Source organism: Squalius cephalus, assembly GCF_949319135.1.
Source record: "Squalius cephalus genome assembly, chromosome: 7".
In the NCBI taxonomy this organism is placed as follows: Eukaryota; Metazoa; Chordata; class Actinopteri; order Cypriniformes; family Leuciscidae; genus Squalius; species Squalius cephalus.
Window position 1 is genome coordinate 38,457,188 of NC_137128.1, and position 18,280 is coordinate 38,475,467.

The 18,280-nt window shown below is 40.3% G+C and overlaps 1 protein-coding gene across 1 annotated transcript; it reads left to right on the top strand.

The window, feature by feature from the left end:
• Nucleotides 1-6,629: 6,629 nt before the first annotated feature.
• Nucleotides 6,630-17,173, top strand: LOC307161718 (prolyl 4-hydroxylase subunit alpha-1-like). The gene is made up of 13 exons (XM_079876625.1): nt 6,630-6,824; nt 7,186-7,276; nt 11,196-11,476; nt 11,568-11,789; nt 11,897-12,030; nt 12,132-12,308; nt 13,719-13,783; nt 14,005-14,098; nt 14,383-14,433; nt 15,200-15,238; nt 15,364-15,432; nt 15,539-15,635; nt 16,078-17,173. Exons 1-13 carry the CDS (start codon nt 6,740-6,742, stop codon nt 16,146-16,148), a joined length of 1,476 nt encoding a protein of 491 aa, XP_079732751.1. The 5' UTR covers nt 6,630-6,739; the 3' UTR covers nt 16,149-17,173.
• Nucleotides 17,174-18,280: the final 1,107 nt, after the last annotated feature.

The window sequence follows — 18,280 nt, forward strand, 5'->3', positions numbered from 1 at the left end:
AATAATCACATTACATGAGTTGATCAATCCTAGCAGCCAGTAAGTGCGTAAGACTTTTACTCTTCAGTCTGTGCTGGAATGATGATTCACATGTTTTAAAAGTTTTGTGGTATGTGTAGTTGTAAATGTTGTGCTGGAAGACTGGCAGGCTGTATGTTTATGAAAGGCTGTAAAGGTACAACCTCACATGCAGAGAACAAGACTGTCAATATCAACTCTCATAGCAACACACACAATATACCAACAATCATAATTCTGTAAGATTTTAAAGGCTGTAACTGTTGAATAAATTAATCGTATTTGTATCTGCAATAACTTAACAGAAACATGCATGTAAAGTCATACTGATTCCAGCATCTGTGAATTCTGTAACATCATTTCTAATGCATGTCAGCATTTGGGACTGCTGTTTCCTTAGTTCTGCCACTAGATGTCATGTCACTCACCTGTGGTCTCTCGTTTGTGTAATCATCTTCACCTGTACCTTGTTTCCCCTTGTGTATTTAAGCTCTGTCTTGGTTCTCCCTTGTTACTTGGTCTTTGCATGAGATGTCTGCCTGGCGCCCTGAGTTTCTTAGGATTTTTTGAGACCCTGTGAAATAGTAAGGTTTTTTTTTTTTGTTTAAGTTATTTAAAGAAGTTCTCTTGCATCTGTTTATTTTTCTCCCCTCGTGGAGTTGTTGTTTTGTTTTCTTCCTTTTGTTTAATACCTCCATATTGAGAAGAACCTTTGTTGGAATTTTTGACATCATCTTTTGTTTATTAAACCTTCTTACCTGAGACCTCGTATCCTGTGTTTCGATTGGATCCTACCCCTGCTTTCTGGTGGCTCAGTGGTATTACCACCTAGCTCGTACACCAGAGACCCGAGTTCTAGGCCGGGTCGTGACAGAAAGACCAAGACACAATGGATCCAGAAACAATCACCTATAAGGACCTGGTGGCAGTGATGGCTCAGCATGAGTCAGCGTATCAACGCCATGAAGCAGTTCTCACCCGTCAGGAGGAACTGATGGCCAAGCACTCTGAACTTCTCGCTGATGTGATGAAATCCATTGGCCAACTTTTTCAACGGATTCCAGAAAGTTCACCTCCCCCAGCACCACGTCTGCCTTCCATTGATAGATCCCAAGTAGTCGCTGAGCCTCGGCTTCCACCTCCTAAGCCCTTTTCGGGGAATGCCAATTCATGTGGAGGATTTCTGACTCAGTGTTCCTTGACATTTGAACTCCAACCCTCAAGTTTCCCTACTGACCGCTCTAAAATTGCCTACATCATCACTCTCCTTACAGATAAGGCACTTTCCTGGGCCTCTGCGGTGTGGGAATCTCAGGATGTCTGTTGTGGCACATACGCTCTCTTTGTGGAGGAGTTCAAGCGGGTGTTCGACCATCCAGTGAGTGGTCGGGAGTCTTCCAGACAACTCCTCACCCTTAAGCAGGGATCACGTAGCACTGCAGACTTCGCTATAGAGTTCCGGACCATTGCATCTGGTAGTGGATGGAACGACGAAGCTCTAATGGCCTGCTTCCAGGGAGGATTGTCCGGACCCATTCTGGATGAGCTAGTTACTCGCGAACCCGCGACTGATCTCGAGTCCTTGATCACCATGGCTATCCGTCTGGACAATCGGCTAAGAGAAAGAGAGTCAACCCGTCGCAAGATGTCTCCGCCCCGATTGTCTGGAAACAGGCAACCCTATCCTGTACGCATCTACTCACCCAGTTCTGAGAAACTCGAGCCCCCGGAGGACATGCAGTTAGGGCGTTCCAGACTCTCCCCTGCCGAGAGGGATCGCCGCATGAGGGAGAATCGCTGCCTATACTGCGGTGCATCTGGACATTTCCGTCTCCTCTGTCCCGAGCTTCCGGGAAACGACCGTCCCCGCCCAGTTACAGGAGGGCTGTGATGGGGAAGATTAGTGCTCCTCCGCCCAATGCAGTGCTTTCCGTTCCTGTAACTCTTTCCTGGGAGGGCCATCAACATCAGGTCCGAGCCATGATCGACTCCGGGGCTGCTGGTGACTTCCTGGACCGGTCACTGGTCAGGAGGCTTGGAGTACCTACCCAATTACTTCCTCAACCTCAAACCGTTACTGCCCTAGATGGCAGACCCTTGGAACCGGGTTGCATTACGGAGATCACTTACCCTCTTCGTCTTACTGTTCTCCAACATCAACATATGGAAGAGTTTTATCTGATTGACTCTCCCGAGTTCCCTGTGATCTTGGGTTATCCCTGGCTGCACCAACACAACCCTTGCATTGACTGGCTAGCTGGAACCATCCTGAGTTGGGGTACTGCATGCCAGGTTACCTGTCCCCTCTCGAATTCCCCAGCCCCGAGTCCCAAGTCTCAAGAACCCATCAACCTGTCTCGAGTCCCTAGTGTCTACCACTGCTTCCAGGCTGTTTTTAGTAAGTCCCGAGCCACTTCCCTTCCACCGCACCGCTCCTATGATTGCACCATCGACCTTCTCCCTGGCACCTGTCCCACTAGAGGTCGGATCTTTTCCCTGTCTCCTCCCGAGCGCATTGCTATGGACACGTACATCAAGGAGTCTCTAGCGGCTGGCATCATCCGTGCTTCCACTTCCCCGGCAGGAGCGGGCTTCTTCTTTGTGGGGAAGAAGGATGGAGGACTCAGGCCATGTATCGATTACCGGGCACTTAATAAAATCACGGTTCGGAATCGCTACCCCCTTCCTCTGATGGCTTCCGCCTTTGAGCTGCTTCAAGGGGCTTCCATTTTCTCCAAACTGGATCTACGCAACGCCTACCATCTTGTGCGGATACAGCAAGGGGATGAATGGAAGACGGCCTTCAACACTCCCACTGGCCACTATGAGTACCTGGTGATGCCGTTCGGGCTCACCAACGCTCCAGCAGTCTTCCAGGCCCTTATAAATGACGTACTCCGGGACATGCTAAACAAGTTTGTTTTTGTCTACTTGGACGACATATTAATATTTTCAAGGTCTCTCGAGGAGCATGAGGGGCATGTCAGTGCTGTTCTTCAACGCCTCCTGAATAACCATCTCTATGTGAAACCTGAGAAATGTGAGTTCCACGTCACCCATGCTCAGTTTCTCGGGTTTATCATCACCCCAGGTCATGTTGAGATGGATCCCAAGAAGGTTGAGGCAGTCCTGAAATGGCCTACCCCTACGACAGTCAAGGAAGTTCAACGCTTCATCGGCTTTGCTAACTTCTATAGGAGGTTTATCAAGAACTTCAGCTTGGTGGCTGCACCCTTAACTGCTCTGACTAAGGGAGGTGTCACCAAGATCTGCTGGTCCTCAGAGGCAGAAGGAGCATTCCGTGACCTCAAGCGTCGCTTCACATCGGCACCTATACTCTCAGTTCCTGATCCTGAAAGACCTTTTGTGGTGGAGGTGGATGCATCGGACGTGGGAGTTGGGGCCGTCCTTTCTCAGAGAGGGGAGGACGGTAGGATGCACCCTTGCGCCTTCATGTCTCGTCGCCTGTCAGAGGCGGAACGCAACTACCATGTCGGGGATCGGGAGCTTCTTGCGGTGAAGCTCGCCTTGGAGGAGTGGCGCCACTGGCTTGAGGGGGCTCAACATCCTTTCCAAGTTCTCACAGACCACAAGAACCTTGAGTACCTGCAGCAGGCTAAGCAACTCAATCCTCGCCAAGCTCGATGGTCTTTATTTTTCAATCGTTTTCAGTTCCTTCTGTCTTACAGGCCTGGCACCAAGAACGTCAAGCCAGATGCTTTGTCCCGAGCTTACTCTCCTGAGTCACAAGAAAAGTCACTAGAATTGATCATTCCAAAGGCTAGGATCGTTGCGCCGCTGCGCTGGGAACTGGAGAGGGAGATACGTGAGGCCCAAGCCCAAGAACCAGACCCAGGAGGTGGTTCCCCAGGTCGCCTTTACGTTCCTCGATCTGTCCGAGCCCGGGTTCTACAGTGGGGTCATGACTCTCCCCTGACCTGCCACCTTGGTATTGCACGTACCCTGGATTTCCTCCAGCGGCGGTTCTGGTGGTCTTCCATCAAGGAGGACGTAAGGAGCTTTGTGGAGGCCTGTCCAGTGTGCTGCCAAGGGAAGTCAAGGCGCCAGCGGCCTTTAGGACTCCTACAACCCTTGCCTGTTCCCCATAGACCGTGGTCTCACATATCTCTGGATTTCATCACAGGCCTCCCCCATCCCAGGGCAATTCTGTCATCCTGGTTATTGTGGACCGGTTCTCGAAGGCAGCCCGATTCATTCCCTTACCCAAACTGCCTTCAGCCAAGGAGACTGCCACACTCCTGATGAATCACGTCTTCAGAGTCTTTGGTATTCCTCAGGATGTCGTCTCCGATCGAGGCCCCCAGTTTTCATCTCGATTCTGGGGGGCCTTTTGTAAATTGGTCGGGGCGTCTGTCAGCTTGTCATCTGGGTTCCATCCTGAGTCTAATGGCCAGACAGAACGGGTCAACCAGGACCTCGAGACCACCCTGTGCTGCATGGTGGCCAACAACCCCACCTCATGGTCTACTTTCATCGTGTGGGCAGAATATGCCCACAACACCCTCCGATCATCTGCCACAGGACTGTCCCCCTTCGAGTGTCAGTTTGGTTATCTCCCTCCACTGTTTCCTGAGGATGAGGCACAGGTCGGTGTTCCATCTGCCCAACACTTCATCCGACGCTGCCAGTCGACTTGGAAGAAGGCTAGACGTGCGCTTCTCCAGACCTCCATGAGGTACCAGCATCAGGCTAACCGTCATCGACAAAGGGCTCCCAGCTTCCGGGCCGGCCAACGGGTCTGGCTGGCTACCAAGAACTTACCTCTTAGGGTTGAGTCTAAGAAACTTGCCCAGAAGTTCATAGGCCCTTTCCGTATTGCCAGGAAAGTAAACCCTGTGTCTTACCGTTTGTACCTTCCTCGTTCCCTCAGAATTAACCCTACCTTTCATGTGTCTTTGTTAAAACCTGTTTTGTCTTCTCCTTTTGCCCCCCCACGCAGACCCCCTCCGCCCCCCAGGATCATTGACGGCCAGCCAGCCTTCACGGTCCGCCGGATATTGGACTCGCGAAGGGTCCAGAACTCCCTGCAGTATCTGGTGGACTGGGAGGGTTACGGGCCAGAGGAACGCTCCTGGGTTCCGACCAAGGACATCCTGGACCGCAGCTTGATCCAGGAATTTCGTGCCCGTAGACCGGGGTGTTCTGGAAGGAACGTCAGGAGCCGTCCCTAGGGGAGGGGGTCCTGTCAGCATTTGGGACTGCTGTTTCCTTAGTTCTGCCACTAGATGTCATGTCACTCACCTGTGGTCTCTCGTTTGTGTAATCATCTTCACCTGTACCTTGTTTCCCCTTGTGTATTTAAGCTCTGTCTTGGTTCTCCCTTGTTACTTGGTCTTTGCATGAGATGTCTGCCTGGCGCCCTGAGTTTCTTAGGATTTTTTTGAGACCCTGTGAAATAGTAAGGTTTTTTTTTTTGTTTAAGTTATTTAAAGAAGTTCTCTTGCATCTGTTTATTTTTCTCCCCTCGTGGAGTTGTTGTTTTGTTTTCTTCCTTTTGTTTAATACCTCCATATTGAGAAGAACCTTTGTTGGAATTTTTGACATCATCTTTTGTTTATTAAACCTTCTTACCTGAGACCTCGTATCCTGTGTTTCGATTGGACCCTACCCCTGCTTTCTGGTGGCTCAGTGGTATTACCACCTAGCTCGTACACCAGAGACCTGAGTTCTAGGCCGGGTCGTGACAATGCAGGCCAGAGCCTACTGCTTATCATCACAGGCAAATTTTACACAAGACCAAAGGGAAACATTTCACTTACAAGTTTAACTTCAGCAAACTAGTCTTAGTGAATTACCCATGTCTTCCTGTTTTATTGCTGAAAATCTTACTTATGCATATTATAATACAAACATTATTGTAGTGTGATCATTATTATCCCTAAGCTCAGTAACACAGAGAAAATAATGTAAGCAATCATTCATTTTACTTTTAGTTTCTGAATTAGTCAGACTTACATGTGATCCAGGTGTGGTTGTAAGTGCAGCGTTCTTCCAACAATAAAACAAAAAGGACACTATGCCAGTAGTAAAGTTTGACTAGTTGTTAGACAACATTGTTAGAGCAGGCATTGATGTATGTCTTTCTTTTCCACGATTATACCCTTTGTTATCTCCAACTGTACAACATGAAAGTTTCATCTCATCAAAGTTTCAAAGTACAGGGTGGGCCATTTATATGGATACACCGTAATAACATGGGAATGGTTGGTGATATTAAAGTCCTGTTTGTCCGACTTCTAAATGGCCACCATGGTCACCACCCATCTTGAGGAGTTTGCCCCCTCACATATACTAATGTGCCACAAACAGGACTTTAATATCACCAACCATTCCCATGTTATTACGGTGTATCCATATAAATGGCCCACCCTGTATATTCGTAGCCTAGTAACTACAAGAAACAAATCTATATTGTGATACGCCATTATTGTCATGTTTATGTTTTTTTTGTTTTGTTTTTTTTGGGGGGGGGGGGCTGCTCAGAATAGATCCTGTCTCTATGCTTCCTTGTTCCTGCAACCAGCCCGCTGAAACGCACTCATGTAAATTTTCGCTTTTGTTTTTGTTCTCAGATAATAGGCAAATTAGGCATACTGAGAAATGGTGACATGTGGGCAGGTGTGCATCTATATATTTAAGCTCAATTTCACTGCAAGATAGACACACACAAGTTGCGATTTGAGATATTGAAGGTCTGACAATGGCAGTGAAGAAACTGACAGTGTTTATGATGTGTTTTTGGATTGTCTGTGCTGATGCTGGACATGAGTTCTTCTCATCAACAGGTTATTTCAGTTCAATATCAATTCATTATGTTTTATATATATAGTTTTAAATTAGTAATAATTTAATGCTATTGTTTCTTTTGTCTATATTTCTCCAACTCTTTTTACACTGTTGTCATGACAAGTTGGTTGTTTGTTTTCATTTCATTTTGCCATAATTTCAGCACTGATGCACTGATTGCACTCATACGTAACAGTTTACTCTCTTTCACTTTTTTATTCCATAATTGACTTAATAATAATAACTCTCTCTTTAGTTTCTTACCTAATAAACCTATTTCATTTTAACTCTAATGATGTAAAATTGTATTAATTAATAAATCAAATGCCTTTTGACAATTAAGTGCAGATTGTTTTATAGATCAAATTGCACAACTGTATGGGGAGACGAAAGACCTTCTGAAGCTCTTCAGTCAGTGTGTTGATGCTGAAAATGTAGAGACTATGAAGAGGTGAAAACATTTATTATTCCCAATATACCATTAAACTACAAGATCAATGTGTTGTTTTATTAGGGGCCAAGCACTGAAAGTGCGTAGGCACTTATTGAAATCATTGGCGTTCTTATTATCTTATTAGGGGCCAAGCACTGAAAGTGCGTAGGCACTTATTGAAATCATTGGCGTTCTTATTATCTTATTAGGGGCCAAGAACTGAAAGTGTGTAGGCACCTCTTGAAATTGTTGCCGTTCTTATTATTATTATTCTTCTGTATGGAAGTCTATGGCAGCCCATAAAACCGCTTGAGGGAAAGTTATGAAATTTGGCACACTGATAGAGGACAGTCTGAACAGTCACCATAGCAGATTTGGAGTCTCTAACTCAATCCCTCTAGCGCAACCACCTGCCCAAATTTTCACTCATGTTTATGCTAATAACTTTTGAACCATAAAGGCTAGAAACAGAAATCTTCTTTCCTCTGATTCATTAGCTCCAGGTGATTCGAATGCACCCTATGCCGTCATTTTCTGTCATGGAAATCTTTCCGCCATTTTGAATTCTCTGAAAAAACTACTTTTTCAAACTCCTCACGAAAATTGAACCAGATCATCTTCAGACCATGCCGACAAAAAGTTATGGAATTCAAGTTGATTTATCAAACCGTTCTCGAATACTGCACAAACTAATTTTACGTAGTGCTTGCAAAAACAGACTTAAGGCTGTATATCCGCAACGCTATATCGTATTCAGACCAAACTTGGTACATGTCATCAGAAGCATGACCTGAGGCGACATGCTGTGTTTCGGTGCAGCGCACCTACTGGTCCGGAGATACGAAAAATGGGTATTTTTGCTTATAACTTATGCACTGCAAAAAATGCTCTTCTTACTTAGTATTTTTGTCTTGTTTCCAGTACAAATATCTAAAAATTCTTAAATCAAGATGCATTAAATGCCATAAGATATTATGTCTTGTTTTCTGGGGAAATAAATCAAAATTAGCGGGTTAATTAAGTGAGTTTTTGCTTAAAACAAGCAAAATTATCTGTCCATTTTTCTTACCCCATGGACAGATAATTTTTCACTTAATTTCGACTTATTTCAGAAAACAAGACATAATATCTTATGGCATTTTTCTACTTTAGTAAATGCATCTTAATTTAAGAATTTTTAGATATTTGGACTGGAAACTAAACAAAAATACTTTTTTTGTATTTAAAAACAAACAAACATTTTTTTGCAGTGTAAACGATTTGTCCAAAAATCATAAAAGTGGTCTCGTTAGATTCAGGGCATCATGCCGAGTCGATGATATCCAATTTTTCCAAATCGACACCTAGTCGACAATTTCTGTATTTTATCAACGCATGAACATATCATTATGAAACTCAGTATGGGTGCCCTGAAGGAGCCTGAGAAGTTTCGACCAGCACCAGACCAGCGCTACCTAGTGGTAAAATTAAATGTTCAAATGCTTATAACTCTGGGTGTGGTTGACTGATTTTCACAGGAGTCATCTTGTTAGATTCCTGAATCCTTGCCAAGTTCAACGATATCAAACATGTTAGGTTTCACCTTATGGTTTGTGTAGCATTGTGATTTAGGACTTAAAAACCATTTGCCAATATCTTCGAAACCGTTAGACTGATCGAGATGAAACCAGTTCACCATCAGAAGTTTGGAAACATAGGTCATTGGCTAGATGCTAATGCCAAACAGCACCATGCCCTGAAGGTAGGCTACTAAAATAAATTGAGACAGCGCCACCTTTTGGTTAAAAGTTATAATTGAATTTCCAGAAATGCTAATAACTTTTGAATAAATTTGCCTATTGCAATGGTTTTAATAGATACCTTGGGTTATGCCGGAAACATAGATACCAATTTTTCCATAGTCAGCCAAACTTCCTGTCCGCCATCTTTATTTTCTTTTAAAACCTACTTTTTCTAAATTCTCCTAGACCGTTTTTCCAATTTTCACCAAAATCAAATCGTATCATCTCCAGATCATGCTGAGTAAAATCTATGGATTTCGTGTTGATAGACAAAACCATTTTCATATACCGCAGCAGCAAAGTTGGGCTTTATATCTGCAATGCCTTGACATATTGACACCAAACTTTGTATGTGTCATTGCACTTCACTCTGACCACATCACATCGATTTCTTAACTGCACCACCTATTGATCGAAAGTGATAATCATATTTTTAGTTGCTGTATATATTATTATTCAGCTATTTTGCCTAAAATCATCTTAAAATGTCTTTAATTGCTCCTTGCTGCAGTTGGGCTGACATTCCCTGCCATGTTGGCATCTCTTATCGTCTTCTTGCGTTTGGCCGCGATAATAGCAGTTTCTTCTTCTTCTTCCGCTCTGAAATTTGGCACAGTGATAGAGGGCAAATTTGGAGTCTCTAACTCAATCCCTCTAGTGCCACCAACTGTCCAAATTTTCACTCATATTAATGCTAATAACTTTTGAACCATAAGGGCTAGAAACAAAATTTGATTCCTTAGCTCAAGCTGATTCGATTGCATCCTATCACATCATTTCCCGTCATGACAATCTGTCCGGCATTCTCTGAAAAAAATTCTTTTTCGAACTCCTCTTAGGCCGTTGCTCCGATTTTCACGAAAATTGAACCAGATCATCTTCAGACCATGCAGACAAAAAGTTCATGTTTATTCGTCAAATCGTTCTAGAATACCGCACATACTTATTTTACGTAGCGCGTGCGAAAACAGAAGTAAGGCTATATCTCCACAATGCTTTTATCGTAGGCTATGACATGCACGGTTTGGTGCCTTTTTTTTTTTTTTTTTTTTTTTTGCTTACAACTTCTGAACGGTTTGTCCTAAAATCATTAAAGTGGTCTTGTTAGATTAAGGGCATCATGCCGAGTCGACTAATATCCAATTTTTCCATATCGACCATTTTAGTGTCGGTCATTTTGAATTTTGTACCAAAATGCTGTATTTAATATCTTCGAAACCGTTCGAGCCGACCGATCGAGACGAAACCACCGTCAGGAGTTTGGAAACATAGGTTGTTGGCTATACGCTAATGCTCAAATGTCAAAATATTAATAGTAAGTGGCAAGCAAACAAAGTCAGGTGTGGGTCATTTTTTATGTTTTTTTTTTTATACATATAAATGTCTCCAAAACGAAATGATATATTTTTTACAAAATTTGACACACATGTATGGGCTCACTCTTAGGACACACAAAAAAAATAGTAGGATTGTGCCTCTTGTTGACGCTATAATAGAACAAAACATGAAATTGCCATTGACGTCAATACAGTATTGTGATATAAAATGCTATACTTTATGAACACATTAGCGTATTGTTACGAAACTCTGTATGAGTCATTGGCACCATGCCTTGAAGGTAGCCTACTAAAAAAGTTTTGGGGCAGCACCACCTTGTGGTAAAAAAGTTATAACAAAATTTCCAAAAATGCTAATTACTGTTGAATAAATTTGCCTATTGTAATGACACTGGTCTTAATATATTCCTTGGGTTATGCCATAGTCAGCCAAACTTCCTGTCCACCATGTTTATTTTCTTTTAAAACCTACTTTTTCAAACTTCTCCTAGACCGTTCATCCGATTTTCACCAAAATCAAATCGTATCATTTTTAGACCGTGCCGATAAAATTTTGTGGATTTCGTGTCGATAGACAAAACCGTTTTCGTATACTGTAGCAACAAAGTTGAGGCATGATGCCAAAATTACTATTCAGGCTTTATCTCTGCAATGCCTTGACATATTGTCACCAAACTTTGTATGTGTTATTGTCACTTCACTCTGACCACACTACATACATTTCGTAATTGTGCCACCTATTGGTCGAAAGTGATAAACCGTTAAATCATATTATTAGTGACTGTATATTTGACTATTCAGTATTCTGTCTTCATCCAGTGTTCTTCCGAATCTTCTGCTTTCATACTCCGACTCTGAGAACCCAGAGGAAGCTGTGAGAGACCCTGTGGCAGCTTACAGACTCCTCAGACAAATGAGAAATGATTTAATCTATATTGAAAAACGCATTCAGCCGAATCTTACTCAGTGTGAAGAGTATCAGAATGAGTTGGACTCAAAGATCCTAGAGATCCCACAGCTGGAGGACTTGTATGGTGCAGCTTCAGGACTGATCAGACTGCAAGAGATCTACAAACTCCACCCAGAAGACATCACAAAGGGTAAACTGTCCTGCAGTTTTGCACCAATGCAGTTTCACTGAGAGTTTCACTTTTTCCAATCTGATTTATGCTTTCATTTCACATTTCACAGAAATGTCTTTAAATGCAGATGAAGCTTTAGATGTAGGGTTGGTCGCTTATGACGAGGACAAATTCCAGCATGCCTTTCTCTGGTTTCTGTACAGTCTGGACAGATTAACAGAAAACTCAACCACTACTGTGGAAGAGTTGCTCCGTTTTCTTAGTCACTCAGCCCATCATTTTGGCAGCCTGTCTGTGGCAATATATTTCAGCCAACAGCTTCTAAATCTGGGTGAGGTCATGGTGACATGAAGTTTAATACTAATATTTTTATATGTGAGTTTGGCAGACAATTTTGTTAAATTGTTGTGATTCAAGTCATAAACATCTTTGCCTCAGATCCAAGTAATGATGAAGCCAGAGTTCAGCTGAACAGACTCCTTCACTTACAGAGCAACCCTGACATAATATTTACACTGAACACGGAGTCAAGTAACTATGAGGCACTGTGCAGAGGAGAGGTTGACGAGAGGGCAAGTGCTAAAATTTACATCATTATTTGACATGAAATTACAAACAGTCATTGTGAATATTTGTGTGTTGATTTGAAGTTTATTATATTTAATCAAATCAGATCTCCAAGAGGCAGAGGGCGCTGTCCTGTAGGTACAGCACAGGTGGAGGAAACCCCAGACTGATGTATGCACCAGTGAAAGAGGAAGTGGAGTGGGATGAGCCTCGCATCATCAGATATCATGACATTATATCAGACAGAGAGATAGAGATCCTGAAGAATATCTCTAGACCTCAAGTGAATATCTAACACAAACACACATGTTTGGTTTCCATATTTTATGGGGACTTTGTATAGACATAATGATTTTTATACTGCACAAACCAGTGGCGGCTGCTGGTCTTTCAAAGAGGGGAAGCTCATTTTCGGCCTACATCATAAAAATTATTCATTTATTTATACGTAAATTCTACGTTCCTTTTCAAAAAAATGTTCTGTGAAAAATGAATGTAATAATATTATAAAGGTATAAATAATAATATAATAAAGTATAATAATAATAATGCTACTAATAATAAGATTTTTTTTAATTATTTTAATAATTATTTTTGAATTATTACTAATAATAATAATATAAAAAATATAATAAGTAAAAATATAATAAAGGTATAAATGTATAATTGTGTGAAATGTATTATAAAAATTGGCAAGCAATTTCGACAAGCAAATATCAAGAAATAGATTGCAGCAGTTTGTCTTTGAAAAATCCGCGATGTGACTGAGCTCGAACAGCTTCAACATCAGCCACTTTTTATCGTATGAAATCGCTGTCAGTCAAAAGGAGACGCAGCCTTTCGACAGACCCTCCAATCATCACGCGGAAGCCCGGAGTCCAGGCCAGCCCACTCCTCATTCACCCCCAGAGAAGCTGAGCTTCCATGAGCGGGACATAATCGCAGCATTTATCCAATGACCATCTAGTTTCGAAGCGCTGAAAAAAACTGTTCGAAGCAGCCCCATTGAAGTCAAATGCACTGACGCTACGGGAATGTATGAGAAGGAAATCGAGTCAGCCGACCCTCTGTAGGCTATGTAACTGATTCTGAACGAACTCGTCTTTGAGACGAACGTTTTCTAACGCATTTTTGTCAATAAAATGTTAATACAATAGTAGCCTACATATTTGACCATTCATTTTTTGACATTGAAGCCGAGCTTCCCTTGCAGTCTTAAAGAAATCGCCACTGGCACAAACTGTAGGCTATATTCTATCCCCCTATCCGTATAGCCTACCTGATGCGTAAACCTTAAGAGAAATCTTAAACTATGGATTGAATAAAATCAATCTTATCATTTCTGACCAGTCTGGAATGAAAGTCAAATGTCAAAGTTTGTACATTGAAACTTAAAATTTACAAATTTAAACCTCGGTTGTAGAGAATTGTGTGCTTCATGTGAGGTCCATTTAAAAATGATTCATTGAGGTCTGTGTGGAAGAACGCCCAGATTTGAATCCCACTGAACACATTTGGGATAAATCGCAGCCCTAACTGCTGACATGCAGGCCTATTCAATTCAAAATCAGAATCAATGATTTTGAAACAAAATGCTCAGAAAGCAAACAGAAGTGTGGCATTTGGGTGTTCACATACTTTTATCCATACATAAATTTATACTTGACAGTTCATTCCTGCTTGTTGCCTACAGCTTTCTAGATCAGGCGTTTATGAAGATGGAGAAGCTAGAGTCTCAGTTTACCGTGTTTCTCAAAGGTATAATAAATATTTATTAAAATCACCTCATTGATGGCATAGTTCACCCAAAAAATTAAATTCTGTCATAACCTTACATTATGTTTGGTAAATAATTTTTTTAATACAAAAAAAATTCCTGGTGTAGCCTACTATTCCTTTAATATGAGAGTTAGCAGTATTTGGCATAATAATAAACCATTTTGGTCAAACACAAAGAAAAATCATCACGATATTTTCAGTGTTTTTCTACGCAATAACCCTGTGGAAGCTGGTGTCAGTCAGAGGATTGCAGATGTTACGGGACTCTCCATGGAAACCGCTGAACCACTGCTTGTACGTCACAGTAAGAAAGAAAGCATATGATCATGATTCATGCACAGGTAGCATATATTTTCTTTAATGCCAGCTATGCCTTGCAGTAAACATGGACATTGCACACTGCCTAACTAAATAATCAAGCAAATAAAGAAACCCCATATTTTGCAGGGAACATTGGTTTGCTCTGCTTTTCAGTATCTCTTGCCAAGGAATGGCATACAGTAAGCTTTGGGAGCTTATAGTATATCAGTATATTTCCATTTCAATAGCGATTCATAAGTGATGCAATCATTTTCCAGGTTCAGAATTATGGGATTGGTGGAAGATATGAACCGCATGTTGATGCATTGGTAAGTTCACTGTACAGACATGTCATCAATAAACACAGAATTTGCCATTGGTTCCCTCAGGAATCTCTAATGGCCTTTGGTTGTTTTGGATTTAGTAGTAATAAATTAATTAAATAAAATTAAATGATTCACTTAAAATTAATAAAAATAAACAAAATAAATTGAATTGCCATAATATAAATAATGGCAAATGTTTTTGAAACAGAAAGCTTGTTGAATTGCACTATTTGAAAAAAAATGCATTGCATTAACTGTGCTTGCATTTTAATGCATTGTATTTTTAGGGCTTGCATTTTTATTGGCTGAAATTCAACATGGTTGTATATGTAGGCTGTGAATATTTAAATTCAAAACATTTCACATTTGCATAAAGTTAGCTTGACACTGGATGTTCGATATTTGCTAATTTAGGGACCGTCTCTAAAGTTATACATACGACATGGGTATACACATTTCTAACTTCAATAGCATCTGAAGAGAATTGCACTCATAAAATCAACTGCAAAAATAGTAATATTTACACATGATTTGACAGTTTATTTTATTAAAAATCTAAAAGGTGTGCATCATGCCTGACACCTACACAAACACTTTACAGTTGGTTTTATGGCTGTAAGTCATTCTCTTCAAATGAACCAATGGCTCGAAAAAGCTTGCAGGCTTTAATAGTACAAATGTAACCTCTGTATTCTGTGTCATTGAGAGCTGATTACATGTTGACCAGTCAAATAATTACAAACTAACTAAAGAATGTTTGACCTCACAGGAGCAGGAGAATGACAGGATTGCTACATTCCTAATTTATGTAAGTTGACAGTGTAAGTGCAGCTGTCAGAAAAACAATTTTCCCTAATGGCATTAAACAGTATTTCTATAATAGCTATTAATATTACCTGTGTAAATATCCATATGAATGTTTTGTTGCTGTAGATGAGTGATGTGGAGATAGGGGGCGCCACTGTGTTCCCTGAAGTTGGAGTTGCAGTGCATCCGAAAAAGGTAAACCCTCAATTCTGTGATTTATACAAGGATATTTTAAGTACTAATATATATATATATAGTAGAATAGTAGAATAATTTCAGCATCCTCTCTCTGCTCTTGCAGGGTTCAGCCGTGTTTTGGTACAATCTCCACAGAAATGGTGAAGTGAATTGGAATACACGGCACGCTGGATGCCCTGTGTTAATGGGTAACAAATGGGGTAAGTTGTTAAATAAATAGGTAGATAAATCTGAAATATAACTGGCTGATTTGATGACATTATTTTGGAACTTTTGTTGTGTATCCTATCCTTTATATTATGTATAAATAAATGTATATTAATATATCTAAAATTAATTTCAGATTCATAAGACATTCTATAGCCTACTGTAGCTTTATCAAAATACTAATTATTTAAAACTGTCTTATTCGTGACAGATTTTATTGTCCTTTTTTATATTCTATAGTGTTCTTAAACCAAACATTCACACCATATGGGGTGTTTTACATGTTTTTTTTGTTGTTGTTTTTTTTTAATGGCAGTTGAAAAACAATTTAGTCATGAATAATTTGAAGGAAAAAAAGCGGACAGTTGAAAGCTAAAGGTTAACGGTAACAATACGTTTATTTTTCTTACTGTTTATTTATTTTATTTTTTTCAGTTGCTAACAAATGGATCAGTGAGTTTGGACAGGAATTCAGGAGCCCCTGTTCTTTGTCAGAGTGGGAGTGAAAGACTCTACAGAGCCTGAAGTCATAAGATATTTGTGTCCGTACTAGGTATATATATTTTAACACAACTACAGAGAAAGTATATTTATTATGTATCCGTAATGTAGGCAGGATCTGTAACACAGATTTGTCTGTATCTGTAACACAGGATTGTTTGTATATATTTCTTTCTTTCTTTATTTTATTACCTACACATGTCTATTTCAGTTTACTTGTATGTATAAGTTTTATTATTGTAGTGAGTAGTTTACATTGGGCAGCTCAGCTGCATCTTCCGAATTCTGGTTGGCAGTTGAGAGAGTGGAGTTGCCGTGACGATTGTGGTGCATCCTCAGACAACAAAGAGGACCTTTAAGCAACCACTAACTATTGTCTCTCTCTCTCTCATTTCAAATGTTTATTTACATGTTTTAATGTCATATATATCATATACATACATGCTTCTGTCATAAAGAAGTCCATTCGTGTATACTTACGATTTCAGCCAGTTGTGTGAATTAGGCTAGCTAGAGCATGTCTATATGGTTAAGGTTTCTTGATTTATTTATTTACTTATTTGTTGTGATTTGATTTAAGTATCTATATGTTATATGTATTTCAACGTATTTATGAATCCTGTGATTCAAAGTGTCTTAATGACTCTGAAGTACAATGTTGATTAAAAGATAACAAAGAGGACCTTTAAGCAACCACTAACTATTGTCTCTCTCTCTCTCATTTACTGTTAAGTTTTTAAACTGCTTACAGTCCTCCCGACTGCCCGGGACCTGTAACATATATTTTGTTAGTTACATTTGTTACTATAGACATTGTCACTTTTACTGCCTCAGATCACAGCTGAGTTTTTCAGAGCTTGTCCTGAGCCAATATCTCTGAATCTCGACCATTGCAGAAAGGTACTGTGCTATTGTGTCTGTCAAAGCTCAGTTCGGGTATAGGGTTCGGATTAGTTTTGCAATGTGTTACTATATTTAGAATCTGTCTTGGTCAAATCTTTCATACAAATAAATAAACTTCAGAATACAGAATTGGGTTGCTCAGTTATTTCATCTGTAACTCTTGTGTGTGACACATGAGGGTTGGGCTCTGACATCAGATCAGTTATAAGCCTCTAATTTCATTTTTCCCTTGTGATAGTGGCCTCAACTAGCTGATTCAACACAAAATAATTTGTAACCTGGCTGCCTTAAAATGTTGTTGGGTATACTAAGAAACTTCAATTGTTTGCACATATATTGGAGTTCCTTAAACAAATGCTTATTTCAGGCCTCCCATTTAAAATATAATTTTCAGGTGTCATTGCAATCATAATGTGAGATTGCAAAATATGATGCATAAAATGAATAGGCCTAATTGAAGAGGTACATTTTGACAAAGTCATTTGTAATGTTATTTTAATGATTTTATAAAGTTTAAATATGATTTCGAATGCAAAACCCTTGAAAATAATTAATTTACCGAGCAGGATGATTCAATGAGGCTATCCTCTGCTATTGTGTGGTGGTTTTGTGTTTTAGATATAAATATTTAATCCCTTTAGGCAAAGATAGCAGATGGCCCCAGATTCAATGCATTTTAAAACATCACACTCTTACTTTATCTGGACAAACTTGAGTATCATTAGAAAGATTGAAGACTCCAGCTTTGATATTTGACCTCTGTTTATGATAAAAGGTTGCAGTGACATTAATTTCTTAATTTATGTCAGGATAGCAAAATAATCAATCTGTAATGTATGATATTTGAAATAGAATATCAACACTCATATGAATTCACTCATGTCTACTGCGGTTTATTTGTGTTCACATACATGCAGACAGAGTCCGTTAGTGCACTTAGTTCAAAAGTGTGCATATTTGGAGAAATATTGATTTATTATCACGTTTGCAAAATATTTTGTCATATAGAATACCCTTTTTATTTATTTCCCACTGAATTATGCGATCTGAAGAGCTGAAAGAGCATTCAGAGCGAGCTCTGTCTCTCCTCCCTAATTTGCATCAGTTTATGAATTGTCGCGCGTTCATTTGATCTCTACAGCTGTCAATCATTGTACGTGAGTCAACATAACCATAATCCTGCCGTTCTGCATGACACTGTCCTGTACATTTCCTTGCCCTGTGCTCTGTGAAG

Excerpts from the sequence above, each read along its gene's own strand:
- LOC307161718 (XM_079876625.1), top strand. The coding sequence starts at position 6,740 with ATGGCAGTGAAGAAACTGACAGTGTTTATGATGTGTTTTTGGATTGTC. Across the intron at positions 11,477-11,567 it reads CCCAGAAGACATCACAAAGG|AAATGTCTTTAAATGCAGAT; the intron begins GTAAACTGTCCT and ends CACATTTCACAG. Across the intron at positions 13,784-14,004 it reads GTTTACCGTGTTTCTCAAAG|TGTTTTTCTACGCAATAACC; the intron begins GTATAATAAATA and ends CGATATTTTCAG.